Consider the following 10,490-nt stretch of genomic DNA (forward strand, 5'->3'; position numbering starts at 1 on the left):
GGGCGGCCTTCCTGGGCTGCCTGACTGACGTCCGCCAGGCGCTGGCAGCGCCTCGAGTGGCTGGGAAGGAGGGCCCTGGCCTGGCCGAGTTGCTGGCCAATGTGGCCAGCTCCATCCTGAGCCACATTAAGGCCTCTCTGGCAGCAGTGCACCTTTTCACCGCCAAAGAGGTGTCCTTCTCCAACAAGCCCTACTTCCGGGTATGCCTCCTCTTGGGTGTTCCTTGTTCAACCTGCTGGTTGACCCTCCAAAACCTTTTATACCAGTGCTTGGGAAACTGGGGAAACCAGGCACTCTGGGTGTGGTTTCAGGTTCTTATGCACAGTCTGGGGGGTGGGAAAGGTTCGGGGCATCTGCAGCTGGGCTGAGTGCCCTGAGAAGCAGGCCATGGTGGGGTCCCCAGTGTTGGCTTTCTCTACCCCCACTCAGGGAAGCTGCTACAGGGTACTTAGAAAGCAGGATGATGCTGTCCCTTGCAGAGGGAGCTGGAGCACTTAGAGCCGCAGCAGAGGGTCATTAACAGCCGTACCTGGAAGAGGGGACCTGCTGTGGACCTGGGCACCTTCTCCTTGCAGGGTGAGTTCTGCAGTCAGGGTGTCCGTGAGGGCCTCATCGTGGGCTTCATCCGCTCTATGTGCCACACGGCTCAGAGCTTCTGCGACAGCCCTGGGGAGAAAGGGGGTGCCACACCACCTGCCCTGCTCCTGCTGCTCTCCCGCCTCTGCCTGGACTACGAGACGGCTACCATCTCCTACATCCTCACTCTCACTGATGAACAGTTTCTGGTGCAGGTGAAGCACTAGCTCCTAGTCGGGCAGGGAATGGTGGTTCGGGGAATGCAGGTGGCTGGACAGTGCCCTCATGGCCAGACCCCGGACCAGCTGCCTGTGTGTACCCCAGCCTCCACTTTGCCCAATCTGTGCCCAGCTCCTGGTTGGCAGTGGCCCCTGAGCTGCACCCCCATACCCACTCCCTCTGTCCTCTGCCTCTTTGGCTCAGGATCAGTTCCCAGTGACGCCCGTGAGCACACTGTGTGCAGAGGCCAGGGAAACTGCACGGCGGCTGCTGACCCACTACGTGAAGGTGCAGGGCCTGGTCATATCACAGATGCTGCGCAAGAGCGTGGAGACTCGGGACTGGCTCAGCACTCTGGAGCCCCGTAATGTGCGGGCCGTCATGAAGCGGGTGGTGGAGGATACCACCGCCATCGACGTGCAGGTGCTGCCCAGGCTGGCTGGGGGAGCCCTGACGCAGGCTGGGGGTGCTGTCCCTTCAAGAGGGGCTGGGGAAGCAGAGGATCACTAGCAGTCTCTGCCTGGAGGAGGGGACATGTGTATCTGGGCTTCTTAAGGGGCCAGTTCTGTAGCCAGGGCGTCCGTGAGGGAACCCCAGGGGAACAAGTCTCCAAGGATGAAGACGAAAGGGGCTGGGCAGTGCCTATGTCCACGGTCTTGTTCCTCCTCAGCCCAGGATTATGACATCTTCGCCCCTATTTTACCTGTGGAGAAGCAGAGGCTCAGGGTTACCCAGGAAGTCAGGGCAGGGTTGGTGCTGGTGCCCATGCTGAGGCTGAAGATTAGGCCTCAGACCAACTCTTGTGTCCTGCCTTTGCCCCACTCCACTGGTTCTATAAATAGCGACCACGTACCTACTAAATAGCAGGCCTGGTGGTGACTACCCTGTTATTCTTGTAATGCTTGAGTAGCTGACTTAGGGCATCCTCAGCACCGATGGGCGGTTTCCCCTGGTTCTGGCCTCCTTGCAGTACCCCTTTTTACCACCAGGTGGGGCTTCTGTACGAAGAGGGTGTTCGCAAGGCCCAGAGCAGCGACTCCAGCAAGAGGACCTTCTCCGTGTACAGCAGCTCTCGGCAGCAGGGCCGCTACGCCCCCAGCTATACCCCCAGGTCTGGCTGGTCAGGGGAGCCCCAGGGGAAAGGGACAAAAGAGGGCGAAGGTGCAGAGCGGGCTCTGATTCCTTGTCTGCCCCAATCCAGTGCCCCGATGGATACCAACCTCTTGAGCAATATCCAGAAGCTATTCTCTGAACGTATTGATGTGTTCAGCCCTGTGGAGTTCAACAAGGTCCGACTTCCAGCGTGACTCAGACTTCCAGGGAGCCCGGGGAGGGTTGGCTGGAGCAGCCCCATACCTGCCCAAGGAGCTCTAGGACTCTGTGACCAACTGGGGGTGACCCTGACCCTCCAGTCTCTGTCTCTAGGCCTGTTTTTAGGTAGTACAGAGTGCCCTGCCCCCAAATCCCACAGCCATAGTCCCAACCTTGGTGTGTGCCCAGCCTGAGTCTCTGGGTGCTGACCTGGGATGACTCTGCCCTTGTCCTTATCCCCACAGTAGTCTTGGGGCCTTCCCAGGGTTTTCTGTTCACCCATGGTTCCTGCCCCACCTCACCCCAAGCTCAGGGATGCCTCTGATTGCTGGGCCCTACCTGTCCCCTACCCTCCACATGACTGCGCTAATATTGTATCCCTCCGCTCTTATCTGGCCCTGGAGACTTTCTGCCTCATCCCAGCTACTTCCATCGTATGTCTCTCCGGCCCCTGCTTGGAACTTGGGTGACCCCCCCCAACACCTGCTGTCCCCAAGCTGCATCCCTGTGTACCTGTCTGCAGGTGTCGGTGCTGACTGGCATCATCAAGATCAGCCTGAAGACGCTGCTGGAGTGTGTGCGGCTGCGCACCTTTGGGCGCTTCGGGCTGCAGCAGGTGCAAGTGGACTGCCACTTTCTGCAGCTGTACCTGTGGCGTTTTGTGGCCGACGAAGAACTGGTGCACTTGCTGCTAGACGAAGTGGTGGCCTCGGCTGCCCTGCGCTGCCCAGACCCTGTGCCCATGGAGCCCAGTGTGGTCGAGGTCATCTGCGAGCGCGGCTAGGCGCAGCCGCTGCCATGCACAGGCCTGTCCCGGTGCCCCATGGCACCCAGGCTCTGGTCTCTGCCCGGTGGTCCCCGCAGGCAGGTGTCAGGACCTACCTAATAAACATGTGTGGCCTCCTCCTCTCGCTTGCTGGGCGGGCCTTTCCGAGGGCAGGGTTTTGAAGCTGAGGCTTCTGAGGCGCCGGCGTCGGGTCCGCCCCTGAGTGCCGATTGGCTGGTGTGCTGGGCCCAGGATGGGCAGGGGGCGGGTCCATTTAAAAACCCTGGGACAAGAGCGGTCCTTGTCTGCACTCGGTGTCCAGGCAGGTGCAGGCGCCGCGGGGCCGGATCCTCCGCGCGGACAAGTCCATCTCCTGGGAAATGGGGCGGACTGTGTTTCCTTGACCGACTATTGTGAACGCCCTCTCTCCGGCGGAGCGGAGACCATGGCCCCTCCTGAGGGCCCCCGGGCCCCGCTGGAATTCGGAGGGCCCCTGGGTAATGGGGCAGCGAGAAGGGACCTGGGGCAAAGGCTGAGCGAAGGAGAGCTGGAGGGGGTGAACTAAGAGCGGAGACAGGATCTGAGGATGGAAGGTTTTGCGGGTGTCCGAGGCAGAGGGACCCGGGGGTTTGCAGCGAAGGTGTCTGGAGAGGGAGAGCTGAGCAGGGGTCGGTTCTGGGGGCTGCAGAACGGGGATTTATGGTGTCGACTGGGAGCAGGAGGAGGGTCTTCGAGGGGGGAGCGGGGGACCAAGATGGACGCCTGGGAAGGGAACTGGGAGGCAGCGGGGTGCCTGAGGGCTGAGGAGGGGTGCAGAGGCACACTCTGGGAATGCCGAAAGGGTCCCGCAGAGACGTCAGAGCGCCCGTGGGGGACCGGGGGGGAGCTGGGGCGCTGGGGGCGGACGCCCGATGTGATGGCCCATCCGCAGGCGCCGCGGCTCTGCTGCTGCTGCTGCCCGCCACCATGTTCCACCTGCTCCTGGCGGCCCGTTCGGGCCCCGCGCGCCTGCTGGGTCCACCCGCGTCCCTGCCTGGGCTGGAGGCGCTGTGGAGCCCACGGGCGCTGCTGCTGTGGCTCGCCTGGCTCGGCCTGCAGGCGGCGCTCTACCTACTGCCGGCGCGCAAGGTGCGGGCGCCGCTCGCGCACGCTCGGGGGAGGGAGTCGGAGGGGCTCGGCGAGGGAGAGGACGCCCCGGGCCTTATCAGAGCCCCCTTGGACCCGCAGGTGGCTGAGGGGCAGGAACTGAAGGACAAGAGTCGCCTGCGCTATCCGATTAACGGTGCCTGGGGGACGGGCCCTCGCGCTGGAGTTAAGCGGCCGGGGGTGGAGCTCCAGCCCTAGCGGGGAGGTCCACGGAGATTGGCCCCCACCCCAGGCTCCTTTGTATGCCTCTTTGTGAGCCCCAGGACAGACGCCGGGGGCTCTCCCTAAGCCCCTCGTCCCCACACCCTTACCCCATTTACTGCTACTCCGTGCACCACAGCAGTGGCTGGGGTGATCCTCTGAAGGCCAGGGTGGCAGCCTAATGCTTGGGGCAGGGTCTGCGGCCCCCCTGAGTTTTGGGCTCTGTGTGTGTTCGCAGGGTGGGGATGTGGAGGCGTGCAGCCCCAGGGCTCACTGTGTGCTGTGGTTTAGGCTTCCAGGCCCTGGTGCTGACAGCCCTGTTGGTGGGGCTGGGGGTGTCAGCGGGGCTGCCTCTGGGGGCGCTCCCGGAAATGCTCCTGCCCTTGGCGTTTGTCGCCACCCTCACCGCTTTCATCTTCAGCCTCTTTCTCTACATGAAGGCGCAGGTAGCCCCAGTTTCGGCCCTGGCACCTGGGGGGATCTCAGGTGAGAGGGGTTCTAGGGGTGGAGATGGAGGCAGATCGGGGCGTCTGCCTGCACATTCACTCTCCAATATTCTCCAGGCAATCCGATTTACGACTTTTTTCTGGGACGGGAGCTCAACCCTCGTATCTGTTTCTTCGACTTCAAATATTTCTGTGAACTGCGACCTGGCCTCATCGGCTGGGTATGTTGGGCTTGACTGAGCTGGCCTAAGGCCGGGGGGAGGGTTAGGGTGGGTGAGCAGCGCTTGGGCAGGGCAGGGCCAAAACTGTGCAGACACGAATCATTAATCATTCCTATTCCACAAACATTTGTTAAATCCACCTGTGCCCTAGGCACTGCTCTAGGTACTGGGAGACAAAAATAAAGTTAGAGGCAAGAAAAACATCTTTGCCGCAGAAAGCCTACATTCTGGTGGGAAAGACTGACAAAAAATAAGTAAAGTATATATAGCATGTCAGGGATAACATCAGGAGAGCACGTGCAATTCTCAACAGCAGTCCAGCACAAAATCTATTTCCAGGGAGTGACCGCATGCTGCTTGGTGGTCAAAGCAGTGCACAACCTGAAATTGATCACTGGGTTTAGCAACCTACCCATCACTGGTGGCCTTGACAACATTCCAACTGTGATCTCTGGTTCTGTGGCCAAGATGACCCAAAGAGACTCTTGGGCAAGGCCTCTCCTGTTGCCCTGGAAATTATCTTACCCGAGGCAGGAGTGCCAAGTGCCCACCCTGGATCTGGGCCCTGGCCTGACAACACTTTCTGAGGCCACTTTCTCATCTGTGAAATGGGATAAAATTAAAGCTTTCTCCTAAGATTACTGGGAAGATTAGAAGAGGTAATCTGTATGACAGAACAGAGCTCAGTGTAAAATGCACGCACCCAGCACAGGGTTGCTCTGGCTAGCCACCACTGAGCACGTACCACTTGCTAGGGACGCTGTGGAGGACTTCAAACACGATGATGCCATTGAGTCATGACAGGCCCATGATTATTCCCATTTTTCACACAGGGGTGGGGAAAGTAGGCTATGGAGAGGGCAAGCAACCTGCCCAGGTGATGCTGAGATTTGAAACCAGGTCTGTTTGAGCTCTGAAGCCTCAGCCCCCAACTGCTCCCAGGGCTGCTCTCTGCAAGACCTTAGGACACTCAAGGCAAGAAGAAACAAGCTGCGGACACCTCCCTGTCTACAGTCTCTGTCCTTGGGTCCAAGGCCTGGATCCACTTAACAAAGGGTTGGAGTGTAACTGACAGCTGAGAAGGGCAGAGGTTAGCCACTGCTCTGCCCAGGGCTGCCACCTCTGTGGAGACGATTGCCCTGTTCTCCCTCCCCCAGGTCCTCATCAACCTGGCCCTGTTGGTGAAGGAGGCAGAACTTCGGGGCAGTCCCTCACTGGCCATGTGGCTGGTTAATGGCTTCCAGTTACTCTATGTGGGTGATGCCCTCTGGCATGAGGTGAGGCTGGACTGGACAAGGGTGGGTGTCTGACGGCCGTATGGGGGACTAAGCCAGTGTGTCTGGGTCTTGTCCTTGCAGGAGGCCATCCTCACCACCATGGATATCACACATGACGGGTTTGGCTTCATGCTGGCATTTGGGGACATAGCCTGGGTGCCCTTCACCTACAGCCTGCAAGCCCAGTTCCTGCTGCGCCACCCGCAGCCCCTGGGGTTGCCCATGGCTTCCGCCATCTGCCTCATCAATGGTCAGTCAGGAAGGGGCAGCAGGCTGGGCCCATCTTTCCCCTCTCCTTTTCATTCATGCTCTGTTTACATGCACACCACATAGGTGCTAACTGCCAGGGTCCTCTCTAAAGCCAGGGGTGGGGTCCTGGGTGTCCAGGCAGAGTCTGGGCTGCAGACAGGTTGGGCAGATGGTCAGGGTCAGGCAGGAGGCTGCAACCCTTGACCCTGACCACTTTTTCAACTCTCTCACCAGCTATTGGTTACTACATCTTCCGTGGGGCGAATTCCCAGAAAAACACTTTCCGAAAGAATCCTTCTGACCCCAGAGTGGCTGGTGAGCTGGGTCTCTAGGGCCATGGGTGAGGTGGGGCCGCTGGGCTTCCTGGGAACTCCCCACCTGCCATCTTTCTCCAGGGCTTGAGACCATCTCTACAGCCACAGGGCGGAAACTGCTGGTGTCTGGGTGGTGGGGTATGGTCCGCCATCCCAACTACCTTGGAGACCTCATCATGGCTCTGGCTTGGTCCCTGCCCTGCGGTGAGTGGCCCATGTGGATAGGGGCAGGAACATATGAGGGGAAGGGGTGGCTCAGCGACCACAGGATGCCTACTTTGGGTATGCACCAGTGAAAGCAGTCAGAGAGCTGGGATGGACCCAGTGTGTGGCTGGGGCACACCTCTGTGCCAACCTAGTACGGTATGCCTAGATGCAGACCCTGGAGCTTTTGCTGCTGAGCCCTGATGCCCACATGAGCCATTAGGTGTGGAAATGTTTGCAAACTGGGGGGTGGAGGGGGCTGGCAGGGTGGTCACAGAGCCTCCTTCTCTACAGGGGTGTCACACCTGCTGCCCTACTTCTACCTCCTCTACTTCACCGCGCTGCTGGTGCACCGTGAGGCCCGGGATGAGCGACAGTGCCTGCAGAAGTATGGCCTGGCCTGGCAGGAGTACTGCCGGCGTGTGCCTTACCGCATCGTGCCCTACATCTACTGAAGCGGCTCCACCACCCCAGGTGGGGGCATATGCCCACTCATCCACCAGCACACCCAGGACCAGGAGCCTGGACGCACTTGGGACTCAAGGGCTTGTACCCCACCCAGCCCTGAGGATGAACAGCCTCAGAGAAGAGGTGGTTTAGAGCAAGGAAAAAAATGAAACCAGTGACCAAAATCGGAGATGCTCTTCCTCCTTTGGATAAACATTGGGAACCCTTGGTGCACTTCTCTCCCCTAGGACTGGCTGGGTCAGCACTGATCAGGGAGAAGCTGAGCAGTGGCTTGTGGGCCCAGGACTCTGGGGGCCTGGTAGGACAATAGCTATCCTTCAGAAACAGGCAACAGGGCTGACCAGTCACAGCTTTATTAACGACCAGGGTCCCCAGTTCAGCCAGGGAGCTCCTCAATGAGAGTCCTTGGGGCAGGTGGCACGGGGCCTCCCCAAAGCCGCTCCAGCTCCCCAGTGAGGGCGGCCACCTCCTCGGCTGCCACAGCATGGGCTTGGTGAGCCCTGGCGCAATCTAGAGCCAGGGGTGTGAGGGCAGCCTCATTTTCATTGGTCCAGGCCAGGAGGAATTGGCACTTTTTCCGGGCCCGGTAAAGATGATCTCGCTCTTCTCTAAGCACAGCCTGTTTCCGGGCACGGCCCAGGGTCTTTGCCAGGTCTCCCAGTGCTGCCAGCGTGTAGCCTTTCTGGTTGGTCGGGCCCTCACCCAGCAGGATGCGAGCGACCTCGTGCATAGCCCCTCGTGTGCCCAGGGGCCCAGGCGGGTGTTCGCCTGCTTCCAGCACGTGGGCTGCGGCCTGCAGGGCTTCTTCCGCAGAGGCGAAGACTTGCTGGGCACCCAGGGCTCCGGAAACGCCGAGCAGTGTAGCACAGAAGTCAGAGAGCAGTGCGTCGTCACCGCCGTGATACAGGGCGAGAGTATGCGCGTAGGCGAACAGCACATTGGGCAGCTGGAAGCGCACGAGCGGTGAGACTGGGCCGCGGCTCAGGCTGACCAGCGTGGGGATGCGGGTGGGTATGGCGGGCGTGCAGGCCCCCGGGACATCTCCAAGAACCAGCTCGGCAGCCGCGAGCTCCGCGGCGAAGGCATCTTTCATAGATTCCGGCGGGGTCCTCGCAAGGGCGGGCTCCAGCCCCGCGGCATCACTGCCCGGGACATCATCCAGCTCCTCCAGAAGCCGCCGCGGTCCGGCTCCGCGCTTCCACCACCACGGCCGCCATGGAGGCAGCAGCCGCCCGGCCTCACCACGGCTCAGCAGCCGCTCGAAGGCAGTTTTTTCGGCCGGCGCCAGCCGCTCCCACAGTCCCGAGAGGCCGCCGGGCGCTGGGCCGGGGCTAAGGCCTGTTTCCCCAGGCTCGTCCTCGGTATCGCGTTGCTGACGCAGCCGGCGTAGGGCGCTTGCCAGGCGGCTGGGCGAGGCGCTGCGGCCGCGGAGCTCTCCCAGCACCTGGTCACGGTAGAAGTTTTCTGCGCAGGTGCCATGCGTCCGGTAGCAGCGCAGCGAGCAATAGGGCGCATTACAGCGAGGGCAGGTGTAACGCGCGGGCTGGGCCTCCCCCGCCGGGCAGAAACCACAAGGCCCGACCGGTTCCATAGCAACTGGCACCGCGATCTACCTGCGAACCCACGCCGGCGATAGTTCCAAACTTCCGGGGCTTATTCAATTACTTCCGGCTCACCGCGGGGTCGACGACGGTCTGTCGTTTCGCAACGCTCCCGAGGATTCTGAGCAATTTCCGCCCACGCCCGAAAGCCGAGCCCCACCCCTTTCCCTAGTAGGGTGAGAGCAGGCCCAGACGCCGGACGTCAAGTACGAACCCCGCCCTGTGCGATGACGCAAGGAGCGGAAAAATGGGTCTGGCGAGCGCTCCGCCGGTGCCACCTCTCCCCCTAGCGGTCACACCAAAACGTGGCCCGATCATCTAAAGAGAAAACCCTCTCTCTTTAGCACTATAATGCGCTGTGGCAGAAATCCACCTTTACTAAGCACCTACCCTGGGCCACTAATTGTGCCAAGCCTCAGAAAGGCGATGCATCCCTGCGCTGTACACAGACAAATAAAATGCACTAGGGGACACAGACGAATAAAAGGGCAGTCGGGATCGGGTGCGGTGGCTCTCACGCCGATAATCCCAGCACTTTGGGAGGCCAAGGCGGGCAGATGACCTGAGGTCAGGAGTTTGACCACGGCCTGACCAACATGGAGAAACCCCATCTCTACTAATACAAAATTAGCCGGGCGTGGGGGACGGGTGCCTGTAGTCCCAGCTACTCCGGAGGCTGAGGCAGGAGAATCATTTGAACCCAGGAGGTGGAGGTTGCAGTGAGCTGAGATCGCGCCACCGCCCTCCAGCCTGGGAGCCTGGGCCACGGAGAGGAACTCCACCTCAGAAAAACAAATAAAAAGCAGTATTTAAGAAATATTTGAGCTCCTATTTTTCCTCCAAAACTGACTCTTCATTAAGTATCTTCTTATTAAATACCACTATTCATCCATCTCATTAAGTGCAGGCCCCATTCTAGGTGCCAAGAACACAATGCACATCAAAGGGAGTCGGGGGTCCCTGTTCTAACAGAGCTCAGTCTTGTGGTGGAGTGGAGGTGTGATGAACCAAACTGTGAGTGTTCTTTGCATCCCTACTACTACTACTGGTGGTCTAAGCTTCCTGACCCCTCACGTGGATGACAACACATTGTGTTTTTCCTTTCTCGCCAGCCCTCCAGAAAAACCTGCCAGATAAATTAGATCACAAGTCAGATCAGATCCTTCTCTTACTCAAAACCCTTCTGCGACCCTCCATTGCACTTGGACTCAAACCCAAACTTCTCTCCATGGCTGACAAGGCCTTGCAGGATCTGCTCCCACCCCTAGACATCACCTCTTCCCCATCTTCATACAGTCCTCTTGGCTTAAAATATTCCCCTACCTGATCACTTGATTTATTCATCTCAGGTCTCACACATGTCATTTAAACATGACCTCTCAGTTGGGCACAGTGGCTGACGCCTGTACTCTCAGCACTTTGGGAGGCCAAGGTGGGCGGTTCACTTGAGCCCAGTTCAAGACCAGCCTGGGCAACACAGCAACAAAACCC

At 59.7% G+C, this 10,490-nt stretch overlaps 3 protein-coding genes across 5 annotated transcripts in view; 2 read left to right on the plus strand and 1 right to left on the minus strand.

Annotated features, from left to right (window-relative positions):
- Positions 1–3,012, plus strand: part of VPS51 (vacuolar protein sorting 51 homolog (S. cerevisiae)) — a 39,717-nt gene extending 36,705 nt beyond the window's left edge. The window contains exons 6-11 of the mRNA XM_011993596.1: positions 3–200; positions 576–791; positions 1,000–1,218; positions 1,785–1,906; positions 1,997–2,084; positions 2,630–3,012. Of these exons, the coding sequence (XP_011848986.1) occupies positions 3–200; positions 576–791; positions 1,000–1,218; positions 1,785–1,906; positions 1,997–2,084; positions 2,630–2,890 (1,104 nt within the window). The 3' untranslated portion in view covers positions 2,891–3,012. The remainder of the gene's footprint in view (positions 1–2; positions 201–575; positions 792–999; positions 1,219–1,784; positions 1,907–1,996; positions 2,085–2,629) is intronic.
- A 151-nt stretch (positions 3,013–3,163) lies between these two features.
- On the plus strand, positions 3,164–7,567 carry TM7SF2 (transmembrane 7 superfamily member 2). Of its 3 annotated transcripts, XM_011993549.1 has the most exons (11): positions 3,164–3,369; positions 3,804–4,000; positions 4,100–4,154; positions 4,511–4,705; positions 4,783–4,886; positions 6,044–6,163; positions 6,245–6,413; positions 6,647–6,727; positions 6,808–6,930; positions 7,225–7,386; positions 7,500–7,558. In XM_011993549.1, exons 1-10 carry the CDS (start codon positions 3,318–3,320, stop codon positions 7,383–7,385), a joined length of 1,257 nt encoding a protein of 418 aa, XP_011848939.1. In that variant the 5' UTR covers positions 3,164–3,317; the 3' UTR covers position 7,386; positions 7,500–7,558. The 3 variants fall into 3 exon arrangements, with proteins under 3 accessions (XP_011848939.1, XP_011848938.1, XP_011848940.1); XM_011993548.1 differs by having other exon boundaries at positions 7,225–7,567; XM_011993550.1 differs by lacking the exon at positions 6,647–6,727 and having other exon boundaries at positions 7,225–7,567.
- A 168-nt stretch (positions 7,568–7,735) lies between these two features.
- Positions 7,736–9,066, minus strand: ZNHIT2 (zinc finger, HIT-type containing 2). Its single transcript, XM_011993547.1, has one exon. It carries the CDS (start codon positions 8,987–8,989, stop codon positions 7,775–7,777), a length of 1,215 nt encoding a protein of 404 aa, XP_011848937.1. The 5' UTR covers positions 8,990–9,066; the 3' UTR covers positions 7,736–7,774.
- Between the last annotated feature and the right edge of the window lie 1,424 nt (positions 9,067–10,490).

Source organism: Mandrillus leucophaeus, unplaced genomic scaffold (assembly GCF_000951045.1).
Source record: "Mandrillus leucophaeus isolate KB7577 unplaced genomic scaffold, Mleu.le_1.0 Scaffold43, whole genome shotgun sequence".
Lineage (NCBI taxonomy): Eukaryota > Metazoa > Chordata > Mammalia > Primates > Cercopithecidae > Mandrillus > Mandrillus leucophaeus.

Excerpts from the sequence above, each read along its gene's own strand:
- TM7SF2 (XM_011993548.1), top strand. The coding sequence starts at position 3,318 with ATGGCCCCTCCTGAGGGCCCCCGGGCCCCGCTGGAATTCGGAGGGCCC. Across the intron at positions 6,728-6,807 it reads TTCTGACCCCAGAGTGGCTG|GGCTTGAGACCATCTCTACA; the intron begins GTGAGCTGGGTC and ends ATCTTTCTCCAG. Across the intron at positions 6,931-7,224 it reads GGCTTGGTCCCTGCCCTGCG|GGGTGTCACACCTGCTGCCC; the intron begins GTGAGTGGCCCA and ends CCTTCTCTACAG.
- ZNHIT2 (XM_011993547.1), bottom strand. The coding sequence starts at position 8,989 with ATGGAACCGGTCGGGCCTTGTGGTTTCTGCCCGGCGGGGGAGGCCCAG.